This window comes from Martes martes (assembly GCF_963455335.1).
Source record: "Martes martes genome assembly, chromosome: 18".
Taxonomy (NCBI): Eukaryota; Metazoa; Chordata; class Mammalia; order Carnivora; family Mustelidae; genus Martes; species Martes martes.
This window is the reverse complement of record NC_137906.1, coordinates 13,757,812-13,772,792: the sequence shown is the minus strand read 5'-3', so window position 1 is coordinate 13,772,792 and position 14,981 is coordinate 13,757,812. Positions and strand designations below refer to the sequence as shown.

The 14,981-nt window shown below is 54.5% G+C and overlaps 1 protein-coding gene across 1 annotated transcript in view; it reads right to left on the bottom strand.

Annotated features, from left to right (window-relative positions):
- IQCE (IQ motif containing E) overlaps positions 1-14,981 on the bottom strand; it is a 46,154-nt gene that overhangs the window by 14,738 nt on the left and 16,435 nt on the right. The window contains exons 9-16 of the mRNA XM_080830937.1: positions 11,438-11,508; positions 10,320-10,392; positions 10,074-10,123; positions 8,464-8,627; positions 7,023-7,078; positions 5,693-5,892; positions 3,549-3,653; positions 1,999-2,089 (exon numbers count right to left, since the gene is read on the bottom strand). Of these exons, the coding sequence (XP_080687063.1) occupies positions 1,999-2,089; positions 3,549-3,653; positions 5,693-5,892; positions 7,023-7,078; positions 8,464-8,627; positions 10,074-10,123; positions 10,320-10,392; positions 11,438-11,508 (810 nt within the window). The remainder of the gene's footprint in view (positions 1-1,998; positions 2,090-3,548; positions 3,654-5,692; positions 5,893-7,022; positions 7,079-8,463; positions 8,628-10,073; positions 10,124-10,319; positions 10,393-11,437; positions 11,509-14,981) is intronic.

The window sequence follows — 14,981 nt, the reverse complement described above, 5'->3', positions numbered from 1 at the left end:
TCCTGGAGGTCCGCTCGAGGGCTGGAGGGGCGAGGGGCCCGCAGCTGGGGCCACCCTCCTGATGGCGGCTGCACGTCAGTCCCCGGGGGCGGACACCGGGCTACCGTGACTCCATCTCTGGAGCACGTTGAAGAGACAACAGGGGAAACTTCCTTTCCTTTCCATGTGAGTGTCTGCAGGAACACCCAGCGGGCCTCCCTGCAGAGGACAGAGTCTTCAAGAACCAGAGAAATTAAGATAAGCAGAAGAATCTCCATTGGCTTCTGTCAGGTGCTTCCCCGGGGGTCAGGATCATGGACAAGTCACAGGTGGGCAAGCGCTGCTGTTTCAGAGCCCGGGGAGCACCTGCGTGGGAAGCAAGGGGGCCCCGGGGGACCCACCGGCGACACGGCCCCTGGGGATACGTAAGCTCGGCTCTGCCGCATGTGTGGCATCCCTGGACTCCTGGCTGCCCAGCACCGACAGCAGGTGTGGACCTGTGGGGCAGCATGGGGTCCCCTGGAGAGTGATGGTCGTGCAGAGTGGCTTGCTTTGGGATGTGGGATGTTCACCAAAGCACTGGAAAAATGAGCACGGAAAAGCATCCCACGGAGAACACAACAGTATGCTTTACTGAGCAACAGAAACAGTTCCCAGAGGGATCGGGAAGAACTCACAGCGTCTGTCCCTCACACTTGGCCATCTAGTACCAAGGCCACGCTGCAAACTGGGGGGTGGGGGGGGGGGCTCCTGCCAGCACATGCCACGCCCCTGCCTTCCCTAGCCTCCTGGGGAAGCTGCGGCCCATCTCGATTTGCAGCCAGAGCTGCACTCATCATCTTCTCCAGATCCCGACTTCCAGCTCTTTCCCGGTTTCGAAGCACACGGTGTCCTGCAGTCAAAGGGCCTCTCGGTGGAGACTCCAGCCAGTAAGCTTCAGAAGCCGGCTCGGATTCCAGCACCACCCTCAGCAGAGACTCAGCCCCGGTGACCATCTCCATCAGGTTACTGGCTATAAAACAGGAAGTCGCCTTCCGAAGCAATAGAACTCCTTGGCCGAAGCATGCACCAGGCAAAGCCCCGCCGTCCTGGTGGGCCCCCTGGTGTTACCAAGTCTGCAGCAGACAGACAGACAGAGGCTCGTGGAAAGGGACCACAGACAGGCTGCCATGTGTCCTCTACCATCTCGCACACTAACCAGCTCGGCGCCAGCTACCCGCGGGGGCGTCCTCTGGGGAAACAGGGCAGCCCCAGGATTGTAATACCTCTGTTGTTTGTGTGAACAGATTACACCCGCCATCTGAGAAAACCCATCAGCTGGAGAAAAGGATTAACACAGAGCCACCAGACGTCCAAGTGCAAGTGGCATCGGGCCCATAGGCACCAGAGGGCTTGAGAGTGGTGCCAGCCAAGCCTCTCATGGCCACAAAGGTCACCTCAGCTGCAGCTGCCTCCATGAGGGGACAGGGGTAGGACAGTGGGAGCCTGCACTTACCTCTCGCCTTGAACCTGCCATTTGCCACACACTCATTCAACACCTGGATGAGCGCACAGCTCAGTGGCAGGCACGGGGGCCCTGTAAAGACACCCCGCCATAGCGAGCGCCCTCCCCGCCAGGCCGTGTCAACGTCAGAGTTTGAAACTCCCACGAAACACACAGGGCGGGGGGCAGGAGGTCCTCGCTCAGTGTCACTCCTTCTCACCCATGAATGGACACCCCCTTGTCGGACAATTAGACTTTCTGCTTATGTCAAGTTTGGGGAGGATCTTCACTCGGCTTCACTATCCAAGACTCAAACCCTTATTCAAAAGTCACTTAAATGACAACAGATGGGTTCAGAACCCCGGATTCAACACACACCATTGATGAAGATAGACAGGGACGATAAAGGGGAAGTGGACCGTCAGCGTCAGAGTCAGAGTCAGGACAGCCGGGGACAGACCCCGCAGAACCATCTACGCCCGGCCAAGAGCCCCGAGGTGCCTGCACAGGAAGTCCGAAAACCCACTGAGCCATACCTCGGGACTCCTCTCCACGGGGTCGTTTCTCTCTTCTCTCCTGATTTCCTCCAGTTCTTGACACTTCTTCGTAAGTGTTTGAATTTCCTCTCTAAAGCGGGAGGGGAAAGATGACATATTACTCCTCATCACGTGGCGGCCCACGCCTGTATGGGATGGCAGGGAGGGCCGCCCGCAGGGCTGGCAAGGCCACCTCCCGCGCCATGATGTGGGGCCCCGCTACCAACCCCCTGCCCCTCGGGTGGGATGGGGTTCCCACTGCGGGACTGCACTCTGCGGCCTGTGTCCACAGCTGGACCTGAAGCCCTGAGAGGGCAGGGCCAGAGGATCCCCAGGCCAGCACCACCTCAGGCAAGTGGGAAGAACTGAATAGACCATGATGGCAGGAGTGACACACGGGAAGGCAGTACACGGGGTTTTCAGCGCATGGTGTGCATGAACGCAAATACACCTTGCGTCCTTGCTACAGGTCTCAAAGGTGACAGAACAGCAGCTTTTCCCTGTGGACCTGCCCCTTCTGTCTCCTTCAGTCCTGCTTTCTGACAAAACCTAGTCACAGTTCTCTGGAAGATAAATATTCTTTTTTTTTTTTTTAAGATTTTATTTATTTATTTGACAGAGATCACAGGTAGGCAGAGAGGCAGGCAGAGAGGGAGGGGGAAACAGGTTCTCTGAAGAGCAGAGAGCTCGATGCGGGGCTTGATCCCAGGACCCTGAGATCCTGACCTGAGCCGGAGGTAGAGGCTTAACCCACTGAGCCACTCAGGCACCCCCGGAAGATAAATATTCTTATTCGTTCCAGCAATCTGTGTCTTCCTCAGTATTCTGAGCATTGAATGTTTCCGCTCAGGGTTCGAACTTACTTTTGGGGGCATTTCTCACTGAGGTAAAGCTCGTAGAATGTAAAATTCACTAGAGTAAAATACAGGATGAAACGGGTTTCCGTGCGCTCATGGCGTCGTGCCATTGCTACCAACTCCAGAACTCTCCTGTCACCCTGAAGGAGCCCGGACCCGTCAGCCACCCCTTCCCGCTTCCCCGTCCCGCACCCCCTTTCCGAGACTTTGTCTGTGTGTGTCAGGATTGTTCGGTGCGTGGCACTTCCCGTCTGCTTCCTTCACGCGGCGCGATGTGCAGGAGGCTCAGACACTAATGTCCCGTGTGTCAGAACATAGTCCTTTCTATCCCTTTGTGTGGATGAACTACTGTTTGTTATCTGTGCCTCAGCTGATGGGATTGGGGCTCTGTCCCCATTTTTGGGGTGTGAGCGATGACCCCGATGGTGCGGGAGGTCCCACCCCAGGAGTCCTGACCCGGGGGGTGTCAGCAAAGGGTGCGTGCAGAGGCAAACCCCGGCCCGGTGGGGAAGAGCCCTTTCCCAGAACCGGGACTTGTACTCAGAGGACCCGATCAGGACACGGGGGGCGGGGCACGGGGCGGACCTGGGTTGGGGCCGCATGCAAAGTGTTCCAGAAGCTGCATGGAGGCAAGACAGGAGATGCCTGGAACCCCGTGATCTCCTGATAGCCCGTGAGTCCTGGCACACTCACCTCAGAGCCTCCTCTCTCCCTCGTCTCTCCTCTTCATCTCCCTTCGCGCCCTCCAGCTCCTTCCGCAGCTCGGCGTTGGTCCGCAGCAGCTCCTTCACCTCCAACCTGGGTGCACAGAACCACAGACCTTCAGCGTTCGTGAAAACAGGGGGCCACAGTTGCGCTGATAGCCACAGAGCAGGACGAGCTCTCCGAAAACACCAGCCGCCCGACTTCCTTCCTTATGACAGTCGATGGACCCGGAGGCAGAGGGACAGAGGTGCTCACTGATTAGCCTGCGGAGCCAGGAACACACCCAATAGGCCTGCTACCCCGGCAGTGGTTCCGCCAGATATTTACTGATGAGCACCTGCTATGTGCCTGCGACAGTTAGGTGCCCGGCATACAGGGGTGACGAGCTGTGACCCCAGACGAGCTGGAATAGCGTGTAATCCCAAGAGTTACATGGTATGTGACCCTGAGATGAGTGATCAGAGGATCTGGCCCGCACTACACAGGGCTGCTGCCTGAGCCGAGCCATCGAGAACGGGGGGTGGGGGGGCACCCAGGACCTCCAAACGCATTGCTTCCCCACGGGGTTTCCCGGGTCCCACAGGTGGCACGTGGCTAAGAACATTGCTCCGAGTCAAGACCTCAGTCTGACCTCAGCTCCATAGCTCACTGCTGTGTGGCCTAACTTTTCAAGGTCCCTTAATCTCCTTATGAATCAGAGGGAACACCCTGAGTGTTCCACAGAGCAGCCTGTCACAGAGCAAGGGCTCGTTAAGTGCAAGGTTTTATCACGCCAGGTGACAGCTGAAGAGATTATCAGAGACGTTATTTACCTTTCAAAATGACTAGCTCAATTTTTAAAATCCTTCATGAAACACTAATTCTTACAAAGTACCTACCAATTTGCAGAGATGCATTTGGATTGGAGGAGTAAGAACAGGTGGGGTGTGAAAGAATTTTCCTCTGCTGTAAACAGAAGGCAGCAGAGAGTAGACAAGGAGTCAGCTAGGGAGTCCTTCTGAGACCTAAATGTGCACAGGAATTGCCAGGGGACCTCATTAGACACAGAGTCAGATTCAGGAGATCTAGGTCTGACGAGGTTCTGCATCTCTAACCAGCTCCCAGGTGGGAGGAGACAAAATTCTGCATCTCTAACTAGATTCCACCCCCCCCCCACCATGGGTGGGGCCTAGAGTCTGCATCTCTAACCAGATTCCCTGATGGGCGGGGCCTAGGTTCTATATCTCTAACCAGCTCTCAGGTGGGCAGGGCCTAGGTTCTGCATCTTTTTTTTTTTTTTTTAAAGATTTTATTTATTTATTTGACAGACAGATCACAAGTAGGCAGAGAGGCAGGCAGAGAGAGAAGGGAGGAAGCAGGCTCCCTGCTGAGCAGAGAGCCTGATGCGGGGCTCGATCCCAGGACGCTGGGATCATGACCTGAGCTGAAGGCAGAGGCTTTAACCCACTGAGCCACCCAGGCGCCCCTAGGTTCTGCATCTCTAACCAGCTCCCAGGTGATGGTGAAGCTACTGGCTTCCCAGGCCATACTCAGAGAGATAAATCCCATCTCAGAAGACATGAATTTGGCTTATTTATGACAGAACTGCGACCAGAGAAGCCACAAGTAAACAGCAGAGGAGGCAGACACATTTTCAGTAGAGCTACAGATCAAGACACTAGAGAACAAACAGTGAACAAGCATAATCTGGAGACTTTGCCTTTCAAACTCTCAGGGTCACACTGAACACAGCATTTATGTCTTATTTGGCATTTAGACTGGGTATCACAAACACATTACTGACTCTCTAAACCACTCTGCCAAGATCTAACTGATGGCCTATCTACTTTATACAAATCGATGAAAGTAAATTCTTCTCTAAAAAAGAATTTGGAAGTCACTCTGGAGTTCAGCACGAACAGATTTAAATGATACCTCCCCTTCTTTCAGTGACATAATGTGGTCAATTAATGTCTTCTTTTTTACCACTAAAGTGACTTCTACTTCATAAGCAAAATATAGGAAGTTTCTGAATCATGTAAGACTACAGCAGCAACTACCACGAGGAGCTGAGCGTTTCCCCTGAATTCTCCAGAATGGCTGGACTCTAGCCACAACCCCCTCCCAGGTGCCGGCCGTACCCCACAACCTACTCTTTCTCCTGCAGCTGCGTCTGTAGGGCATTCCGCTCGCCCTTCAGGCTCCGCATGGCCCCCCGGAGACGCTCGCTGTCCTCCTGCTGGTCACCTCGAGGCTGCCTGGGCACAGCAGAGCTGGACACAGAGTGCACCACGGCAGTTGAGTTGACTGCTTCGGAAGTGTGGGACTTGGGGCTTTCCATCGAACTTATTTTCTAGAGGCAACACAGGCATTTTTTTTTAGATATTCTTTCTCATTTTACTTTGCGGTTATGAAACCTAAGGAAGAGACGAGGGCAACTCAAGCACAGCTATGGGACTGCATGTGACCTCACAACCCCAGGACAGCTCCACCTTGTGGGAGCCTGTCGGAAGAGGAGCCCATCGGGGAAGTGAAGGGCACCCGGCCAGCAGAGCCCAGCCTGGGGCAGGCGGGGGGCAAGGCGCCATTCATAAAACAGAACACAGCCACAGGAGGCGAATTCACAAGCTTCTTTTCTTTGTGCTCATTTACCCTAGTGTTTCCTTAGGATTTCTGGGACTTTCAATCTCTGCGCTTTCATCCTGAGTGATAGCCCAGCTGTGCCAGCGGAGCGCTACGGAGCCCTGCAGCCTGCCCGACGCCAGCCCGTCTCAGTCTCAGGCGAGAAAGCGCCATCCCGAGGCACGTCTGAGCCACCTCCGGCTGACTCTGTTCCCAGCGAGCTTTGTTTTCAAAATACCGACAATAAATAGAAACAGCTTGGGTTTTGCTGCTGTGTAAATACGCAGAACTGTTTTGTTAAATGCTTCCCTCTAGGTTTGCTCTGCTTGGCCCAACAAGTGGGCAGCCCTCACGATTTTGCCAGGCTACTCAGAAGAAGCTGAAACTTTGGGCCAGCTCCAGTAGAATCCAGCTGATTACTGACCAGAGGAGTGAGATCAATTTTGCAGATTCAAATCTCCCTAGTTTTCTGGTGGATGGACTGTTTGTTTCCTGAGGACTCAGGCACATAGGCTGGTGGGTGAGCAGCCACGGAAACCCACAAGCACTCATCAGGCTGGGTCTCCCATCACCTGCCTCTGTCCCTGGTCACACACAGAGTCTGAAACCATGTGCCACGTGACCATGGCATTGCCCCCTGTGACACCAGGGAGAGGCACAAGGCATGGGTCTCATCCAGACCTGCGAGAAGCCTGCCCTGGGCGCCAACCGTAGACCACCACCACGCATTCACACGTTCACTCCAAGTGTCCTGTGAGCAAAGGTCTCCTCTGTGTCCACACTTTATAAGCTGCCTGGCTCCTCCCTGAGCATGGGCAGGTTGGGAAGGGTAGGAGGTGAGCTGAGAGGCGCACCACTCACTTTTTCCAGCTCTGCGATGCGTCTCAGCAGCCGGGGCTTACTCCATTCCACATAACCTGATGGAAGCAACGGTTTTAAGAGACAGACCTCATACAACCATCCCGATGGCCCTTTCAGCCTGGGCCATCCGTCTCAAGCACGGCCTGTGAGTTTCTCCTCCCAAAGCAAGCTGCAAAGCCGGGAGACCCCCACCTGGCAGACGCTTATAAGCCAAAAGGTGCCTTCCTGGGAAGGATTCTGTTCCCCACACTGTGGCGCTGTCCCTCGTGGGCCATCCAGTTCTGATTCTACCCATCAGGCTTGGCCCCATCCGTCCAAGACAGTCCTTCTCAAGGTCACACAAATCCGCTTTGCCCTATCCTCTACCCCCTCCCTCCTTCCAGCATTTCCTTCCGTGGTGCTCCTAGCTCGGCTGGCCATCTCGCCGGCCACTGGCAACCGTGCTTGGGCTCACCCTCACCTCGCCCTCTGCACACTGCTGAGTATGTCGGTGGCTGCACCCGGGGCCCGCCTCGGCTCCACTCACTCTCCGGTGCTCTGAATCCCACCCGGGTCCTCTGCTGGCTGGGGACCACCTGCCGAAGCCTCTGCCCTGAATCAGTGATACGTCCTGCCCCCACCTGGACACCTATTCCATGCAAAAGACTGGACCCATTCCCTTCCCCCATGGCTGCCCCTCTCTGTCACCTCCACCTCAGTAAAGGACACCGTCCTTTCCGGGCACTCAGATAAAAGCCCTGAAGCCTGGCTCCTCCCTTCCCTCAGAGGTTGCACCAGATCTCCCAAAGGCATCCAGAACCTGGCCACCTCTCACCCCCCAAGGTGCCACCCTGCTCTGGGTTGCCAGCAGCTCCTGCGAGGACACCGCAGAAGCCCCGTCAGTCCTACAGTCCACTCAGCACAGAAGCTGGTCTTCTCCCCTCGGCCCAAACCCCAGGGGCCTGGGCCTGGCCTGCACAGCCCTCTCCTGTGTCCAACCCCATGCCTTGTCTCATTGCCACCAGCCTCCCACTGCTGCCACATGCTGGGCACGCTGGTTCTGGGCCTGGCTCTCCCTCGCCTGTCCCAGCTTTGGCAGCTGTCACTGTCCCCGAAGCCCCTATTCACAGGTGCACACCACCGCCCCCGACACTTGCTACCACCTGACCCATGACCTATGGGTTGGCCTCTCGACCCCCTCCAGTATGATGCTGCCCCCACGAGGGATATCTGCTTTCATTCCCTACTCCATGATGCTTCCTAGAAGGGTGCCCGGCACACAGCAGGCGTTGGTTACATTGGGGAAGTGCGCGTCTGCAATTGTGGCAGCTGAACAAGGTCCTCAGGGACGCGGCGGGAGGGCCAGGACGCTCCCACGGCTTCTGCCCGCATCTTCCCTCCAAGAACCAGCCACGCGGCCTCTCCTCGAGCGTCCCTCTGCGGGTGGCTCTGGGGACCGTACCCTTCGCGGTGGAGACGGTGGGGGAGTTGCTCAGCACGCGGTCCAGATCTTCCTTCAGGCTCTGGTTCTCTTCCGTGAGCTCCTGGACGCTCCGGGACAAGCTCAGGAGGGCGCTGCTCACTTTTTTCTGCCTTTTGAGGCCCATTTTCTTCTCCCCGGGAGGCCTGGGAATAACAAAGCCAAGGATTAGGTTTGAGCTCCTAAAAGGGCTTTGTAAATGCCTGAAAAGAGGGATGGGCACAAGACAGCCTGTCTCTGGCTCAGAGTGGCCTCCGCAGATGTTTGCTGTGGAACAGGGAACACGGACTTTGAGCCCCCAGGAAGCAAACTGCTACCCCCCAAACCGAATCCAATTCTCATTTGTAAATCTGCATAACAAAATACCGTATTCAATACTAGTGATCTGTTCTAAACTGCATCGCTAAAGACTGTGTGGGAACTTGCTTTCCGTCTCGTTACATAGATCCCTGTTTAATGATTCTGCCCCTTATCCCGCGAAGTCCAACATAACAGCCAATCCTCACTGTTCCGTTTCTGCATTTGCAAATTCGGCTACTGGCTAAAATTTATTTGTAAGCCCTGAATTGACTCTTGGGGTGCCTCCGCGGTTGCTCAGGGGCACGGGCAGCGGGCGGAAAGCCTGAGGGGTGAGCTCCTGGTGGGGGTGGGGTAGGATAGGGGTGGGGACCCGGCCTTCCCCGCGGTCCCCACGAGCTCCACCAGCGGCACCTCCACCATCTGCTGAGCACTCTCCCCCCATTTGTGCTGTGGCTGGTGATCTCACGGTTTAAAACCACCCCCTCTGCCTACACAACGCTCAGGGGCTATCCCGTGTCCCTAATTGCGAGAAAGCACGTGTGCGTGTGCGTGTGCGCGATGCCGCTCCGGGAATCCAGTATTTACTAAATAAGCCGTCTCTAAACAGAAACACACACAGAAACAGGGCGGGTGACGATGTCGTGACCGAGGCTCTAGGAACCTACTCTGCACGCTCGCCCCGGGAAGCGACGGCTCAGTATTCAAGCAGGTCCCTGTTGGCAGACACTTCGCAGGACACACCTGCTGCGGACAGCAAGAATCAACCGTCCTTTATGGAAAAAGCTCGCCAACCCCAGAAGGGGAATAGGGAAGCCGTGCCTGGCACAGGGTGAATGTTGGATACTCGTTTGCAGCTCAGCGCTGAGGCCGGTGACACGGCCAAATCTGTGATAAGGGAATCTTCGAGATACGGAAACCCGATGTCTCTCCTAAGAAACTCTTTTGAGGAAGTGAACTTGTATTCTTTGTACTTGGTATTAAAGGTTCTGGACAAGGAAGGCCTGGCTTTCGACAACAGTGTTAACTGCGTGCGGAAACCGTTCCGTAGCAGGAGCTACGTGGAGAGCGGGAGCAGGAGCTGCGTGGAGAGGTGAACGTGCTGTTAGTAGCCAGCACGTGGCCACTAGGAGGGGACATGGGTAACGGTCCCAAGCGGAAACACGTCCACTCGAGCCACTAACACACCACACAGGTGCGGGCTCCAAAGAGGAGGGCACTGTGGGCTCCCACATGATGTTTGTGCTACTCCTAGGACTGAACACAAAACACAGATCCCGCGGACATGATCGTACTTCTTTCCTATGGTTTCGGAGCTTGCCAAGAGAGTCTGGAGACGATGGATCTGTAAATACCAAAATAAAGTACATTACGATACTAAATGAGCATGTAGACCTTCCCCTGAAAACAAGCTGAAACCGGATTCCTGATTTCCACCTAGTGGCTGGAAGTAACACTGAGTTGCTGGGATTCACGTGCAAGCGAAGGGTCCCCGGGTGCAGCAGGACAACCCCCACCCTACCCCGGAGAAGGCCACGCACCTCCTCGTAGTAAGTCTCCATGGCAATCCTCATCTCTTCCAAATTAGTGGTCTTCATATCAGTCTGCAGCTTGCTAGAAACCCAAGTTCAGAGTTAGCGCGCCAGTGCCAGCACCCCCGGGGCAGACCAAGGGCAAGAGTGCTTCTGGAACGTTAGCTGAGGACGGCTTTGAGAGAGAAGCAGGCTGGGTGGGGAGCCTCGCAGACTCGCATCGAGACCCACGGGAGGATCCTCACCCCCTCAGGACCCCCTCCGTGTTGGACCCGCCACCTCCAGGTGCGGTAACAGACTCTCTAAAGATATTCCTTCCTAAGCAGGAGGTCTTCTGGGAAGAGGCGAAGCGACTGTGAAGGACCCAGTCTTGGGGTGAGAACAGCTGCCTCGGGGGGGCGGGGGGAAGAGTGCTTTGTAAGGAAGGAGCATCACTTCCCTCCCACAGCACCAGCCCCTTCTCCCCACCCTCAGCAGCCCACAGACTTCAGATAAAAAGCTCCAGCAGACAAATGAAAGTACAGTACGAGTTCAGGATTCCGAAACAGGAGAAATCAGCAAATAATCCAAACGTTCACAGTTGACAATTTCAGCAAGAAACATAGGGCGGGGAGGCTGTTGTACACAGGGGAGACCGGGGCAACAGAGGACTCCCCTCTGTGTTGTATTACGGGGCGGCGGAGGGAGCGTGTGCGGCCGCCCCCAAGCAGCACCAGGGCGCCACGGGAACGGGCCGGCGGCTGGCGTCCCAGCACCAAGGGCTGGCATCGAGACCACAGACCCAGCGCACACCATCAAGCGGTCCACAGACGACCGAGGAGAGAAAGCAGTTCTCAAATGCACCAGGGACAGGAAAAGAGATGAAGGGATGGTCCCATTCCCAGTGATGTTTGGAAGAGGTGGCTAATACCTCTGGTGCAGAGAGGAAGCTGGGATAAGACACATAGGACAGAGGGTGGCGGGGTGGGGGACTGAAGCTGGGGTCTGGGCAGACAAAGCAAACCCTGGTACGGGAGATGAGGCAAGGCGAGGGCACATGTGCTGGCTCCAGCCAGCCTTCAGTGGGGCGAGGCCTCAGTGACCCTCCAGAGCCCGCCACCCCTGGCCACCCACCAGCGTGTCCGTACTTGATCGTGTTGTCCTTCTCCTTGCACTGCTGCTCCAGCTTGAGAATCCTCTGCTTTAGCCCATTAACGACCTGCCGATCGAACACCAGCACATCAAGTTGACTGCTTCCGTGTCCGCGACCTCCCCCTCCCGCTGGACACTCAGATTGCCCTGTCCCCAGGCTGCCAGCTGAGCTGGCAGCATCCGGACACCCTTTCCCCCTTGATCGCTGCCTTCTTTCACAGTGTCTAGGTGCAGCGAAGAGAGGGCCGGCTGTCCCACGGGCTCTGGGTGTGGTGGCGAGGGCAGGGCAGGGCCGGGAGATGTGCCTGCAGGTGCAGAGCCCTCCCCTTGGCCACATCCCACATTTCCAAGAACTGACGGGATGGTCCGCACTTTGGAGGAAGCCACTGCCAGCACTAGACACAAAGATCCCATCCAGACCTGTCTTGGGCAACTGTGTCCACAGTGTTCCCTTAGAAGTGAGCCTCTGCTGGACAACGTTCCCCTCCCCTCCCCCCCCCCTCGCCCCCGGGCTTCCCTCTGGGGAATGAAAGACCGCTCATCCACCTCATTTCTGCCTTCTCTCTGTTAACGTATCACTCTGGGAGATAGCACCCTTATGTTTCTGGAAGACTATCCCTTTCTTCTTGAACCATCAAACAACGTTTAAATTGGATTTTAAGCTGATTTTAAGTTATATTAGTAATACATGAATACATCTTCTTACAAAAAAAACTAAAACATTATAGACGGAACTATGCTCCTTGACCTTAACCCTCTCAATTAAATATTGTCCTCAACTGAATCTGAGTTCTCTAGACCTCATTATATGGATGTGTACCCCTCGACAGTAAGACGTTCGGCTGTGTTTGTGGAAACGGCACCCCACCGCACACAGTCCGCAACTTGTCATTTTCACACCATGAATGGTCTTGGTGTCTACTCCTCTTGTGCCTACAGATCTCAGTGATTCTTACACAGTGTGATCATGTGGTGTAGACATCCATCCCTCTACTGATGGATATTTAAGCTGTTAATACAAACAAGCCTTCAATAGACATCTAGCCCTCCTCATGCACGTGTGCAAATGTCTCTTGAGGGGAGACGGTGACCAGCACGGAAGACGCAGTGACTCTGAAGGGCAATTTGGCAGTGGATATGAAAGTGGGAACAGTACATTCCTGAGGATCTAGAATTTCTACTTTTTTTTTTTTAAGATTTTTAAATTTTATTTTATTTATTTGACAGAGATCACAAGTACACAGAGAGGCAGGCAGAGAGGCAGGCAGAGAGAGAGAGAGAGGAGGAAGCAGGCTCCCTGCTGAGCAGAGAGCCTGATGCAGAGCTTGATCCCAGGACCCTGAGATCATGACCTGAGCGGAAGGCAGAGGCTTAACCCACCCCTTTTTAAAGATTTTATTTATTTATTTGACGGAGCGAGGCAAGGAGAGTGGGAACACAAGCAGGGGGAGCGTGAGAGGGAGAAGCAGGCTTCCCGCCCAGCAGGGAGCTTGATGTGGGGCTTGATCCCAGGAGCCTGGGACCACAACCCGAGCTAAAGGCAGATGCCCAACAAATGAGCCACCCAGACACCCCTAGAATTTCTACTTTTAATCAACTTTAATAATTTTTTAAAAAGGGGTGCCTGGGTGGCTCAGTGGGTTAAGCCTCTGCCTTCGGCTCTGGTCATGGTCTCAGGGTCCTGGGATTGAGTCCCGCATTGGGCTCTCTGCTCAGCAGACAGCCTGCTTTCCTCTCTCTCTCTCTGCCTGCCTCTCTGCCTATTTGTGATCTCTCTCTGTCAAATAAACAAATAAAAAATCTTAAAAAAATGATTAAAAAAAAACCCCACAGCAGGGTGCCGGATGGCTCAGTTGGTTGAGCTTCTGACTTGGTTTTGGCTCAGGTCGCAATCTCAGGGTCATGAGATTGAGCCCCGCGTCAGGCTCCGCGCTCAGTGCAGAGTCTGCTTGGGATTCTCTCTCTGCCTCTTCCTGTCCCATGCTCACACACACTCTAAATAAAATCAATAAAATCTTAAAGAAAAAAAAAACCCCACAGCATCAGAATAAAAATGCAAAAAGTCCTTCCTCTACAAGTACATGTTATTTATGTAACTCCAGATTCTCACCTAAATTAATCACATAGACATTGCTGACCATAGCTGTACTATTTTATGTTCTTTTTTTATTTAAAGATTTTATTTATTTAGGGGCGCCTGGGTGGCTCAGTGGGTTAAAGCCTCTGCCTTCGGCTCAGGTCACGATCTCAGGGTCCTGGGATCAAGCCCTGCATCAGGCTCTCTGCTCAGTGGGGAGCCTGCTTCCCTTCCTCTCTTTCTGCCTACTTGGGATCTCTCTCTCTGTCAAATAAATACATAAAATCTTTAAAAAATATTTTTTTTCTGAAGGTGTTTTAATGTGGCATTATTCTGATTTTAATGGTTTCTGGTTTAATGGGCAACTATAAATATCCTTATATGAAAGGCTTTTTGGTTTTTTTTCTGCAGACACAGCCCGAAAGAGAGCAGCCCTAGACAAATGGCAGGCATGACCTCACAGACCATTCCTCAGCTCAGTCCTGCCAACGGAAAACGCAGTGTCCATCTCGGAGCACACCTGCACGGTCTCAGTCCTGCTGACACTGGTTCCAATAGCCTTACTCGTGGTAGTTTGAGCAAATGTCCTCACTCAAGTACGCACGCGGGTTAGCAGTGGGGACCCAGGTGGGCACTGCCGGCTGTGCGGGGCCTGTGGATTCACTATGAACCCACTCTGGGCCAATCTCTTAATCTCAGTTTCAGGATTTAAAAAAATGGGGACTGGGTCCCTATCACAAAAAAATCCACTGAGATTACATACGACCATACAAGGTCTAGGAGCTGCTGCTCACCTAAGAATGATTTTCTTGTGGAAACACCTGCGTCTGTTCTAGGCCCTGAAAGCATTTCCTCCGTGCTGTCCTTGGGGCAGAGCCAGTCTTCAACCACGCACACAGGGCCGGCCGCTTGCTCTCCGTCCAGGCTAGTACCGGCCCTCCGTGTGCTCGGGCCAGATTCTTGTCTGTCCCGCTCCCCCTCCTACTGATCCAGCTCCCGCTGTTGTCGCGGGGCGGGGCGGGGGGGCTGTTATAAATTTTAGGTCACCAAACCCGATAATCACCTCACTAATGTTACTGAACTCCCTGTGTTCTGTAATCTCAGACTTGTCTCCCTTCCAGTTTCCTTTTTGCATTTTGCCTTTCTAAGAAAAGTGTGCTCCCCTGACTCAGGAGAGTTAAGGGGATGCGGCTCTGTCCACCTGCGGTTGGTTCCCACCACGGCACTGGTCACAGAATGGCGCTGCCACCCGTCACTTCACTCCGTCCGCTGTGGGCTGTGCGCCCCACGGCCACGGTGGCATGTGTACCGACCATAAGGGTTTAGTCTGTTCCTACTTAGTTGCCGTGTTCACTCAGCGTCACTACTCGAGCTCGATGTGTGTGTCTCAGGTACGGCAGGGACGCCCCCACTGTGACCGCGGTTCCTCCAATGGCCCTTCCGCCCCGCGCGGAGCCCGCTCA